This window comes from Benincasa hispida, unplaced genomic scaffold, assembly GCF_009727055.1.
Source record: "Benincasa hispida cultivar B227 unplaced genomic scaffold, ASM972705v1 Contig297, whole genome shotgun sequence".
In the NCBI taxonomy this organism is placed as follows: domain Eukaryota; kingdom Viridiplantae; phylum Streptophyta; class Magnoliopsida; order Cucurbitales; family Cucurbitaceae; genus Benincasa; species Benincasa hispida.
The window spans coordinates 12675-14383 of NW_024064781.1; the positions used below are offsets into that span (position 1 = coordinate 12675).

Here is a 1709-nt window from a genome sequence, read left to right on the forward strand (position 1 = left end):
ATTCCAATCGGTTTTTCCCTACGGTTAGCTCATTGGGGCAGGACTCTAGAACCTAAAATGAGGGGTTACACTTACACAGAATTGTTAAGGATGTTAATAAATTCCAGACCAAATAATGGTGACTATTAGTTAAAGGGATAAGAAGTTATTTCTGTGTAATGGTTGAGAATGTCTCATTTTAGTGAAGGGGCACTTGATCACCCAACGATGACTTTTGTCCTACCTCACTGAAACATCATTGTAAAATAGTTCTCACTTAGGGTACACTATACTATTTTGCTAAAAATTGATTGATTTTCTTAAAAGTGGTTTAATGCAAGTAGACTAAAGTAGTTTGTTTTTTTCTCCAACAATTCATTAATATGGTTATCGCTGCCTTAAGTTTACTAGTTGCCGATAAATTAACGAGTGAAAACTACGCTAGTTGGAAAAACACAATCAATATTATTTTAATCATCGATGACCTTCGCTTTGTCCTGATGGAGGAGTGTCCTCCCGTTCTGCCTCCTAATGCTCCTCGAAATGTTCGGGAAGCATATGAGCGTTGGACAAGGGAAAACGAAAAGGCCCAAGCATATATTTTGGCAAGCCTTAACGAAGTCTTGGCAAAGAATCATGAGCCCATGCTCACAGCCCGTGAGATCATGGAGTCGCTGAGGGGAATGCTCGGACAATCGTCTGCACAGCTCAGGCATGATGCTCTCAAGTAAATCTCCAATGCCCGTATACAAGAAGAGGCATCTGTTCAAGAACAAATTTTCAACATAATGACCCACTTCAACGTGGTGAAGATGAACAGGTCAAGCATCAATGAGGCCAGCTAGGTTAGCATAATACTAAAATCTTTACCTGAAAGTTTCCTGCACTTCTATAGCAATGTTGTTTTGAATAGGATTAACTACAACCTAACTACCCTGCTCAACGAGCTACAGACCTTTCATTCCTTGTTGAAAATCAAGTAGAAGAAGGGTGAAAAAAATGTTGCATCATCTTCTAAAAAGTTCCACAAAGGTTCAACTTCTAAAACGAAGTCTGTACCTTTTTCTTTCAGCACCAAAAAGTGGATGAAGAAAAAGGGTGGAAAGAGAAAGGCTGCTAACCCAGTAGTTACTGCACCAAGGGGTGGACAACCCGTCAAGGCTGACAAAGAAAAATGTTTTCATTGCAATCGAGATGGGCACTGGAAAAGGAACTACCCCAGATATTTAGCATAAAGGAAGAAGGTCAAATAAGGTAAATATGATTTAGTGGAGAATGATGATTCTACCCTGATTATTGACTCCGGGGCCACTAACCATGTTTGTTCATCATATTAGGGAATTAGTTCCTAGCGGTAACTAGATGCTGGTGAGATGACAATGCGAGTTAGAATCGGGCACGTCATCTCAGCTATGGCAGTGGGAGGTCTTCGGTTGACTTTACAAAACAAATTTCTTGTTTTGAAAGATGTATTTGTAGTTCCTGAACTTAAAAGGAACTTAGTTTCTGTAAAGTGGTTGTTAGAATAATCTTATTATCATCATTTTTTCTTTTAATAAAGTGTTTATTACAAAGAATGGTATTGATATATGTTCAGCAAAACTGGAAAATAATTTGTATGTGCTAAGGTCGTTAGCAACAAATGCCCTCCTTAACACAGAGATGTTTAAAACTGTTGTAATCAACATAAAAGACTTAGAGTTTCTCCTAAGGAAAATGCCCAACTTTGG

At 38.4% G+C, this 1709-nt stretch overlaps 1 protein-coding gene across 1 annotated transcript; it reads left to right on the forward strand.

Moving 5' to 3' along the window:
* The first annotated feature begins 479 nt into the window (after window positions 1-479).
* On the forward strand, window positions 480-1214 carry LOC120069247. Its single transcript, XM_039020957.1, has 2 exons — window positions 480-706; window positions 1052-1214. The coding sequence occupies exons 1-2, from the start codon at window positions 480-482 to the stop codon at window positions 1212-1214; spliced, it is 390 nt and encodes a 129-aa protein (XP_038876885.1).
* Window positions 1215-1709: the final 495 nt, after the last annotated feature.

What these genes read in the sequence shown, in the direction of transcription:
- LOC120069247 (XM_039020957.1), top strand. Translation starts at nt 480, where the DNA reads ATGGAGGAGTGTCCTCCCGTTCTGCCTCCTAATGCTCCTCGAAATGTT. An exon ending in CTCAGGCATGATGCTCTCAA is followed by an intron (nt 707 to 1,051) that starts GTAAATCTCCAA and finishes TTTTTCTTTCAG; the next exon opens with CACCAAAAAGTGGATGAAGA.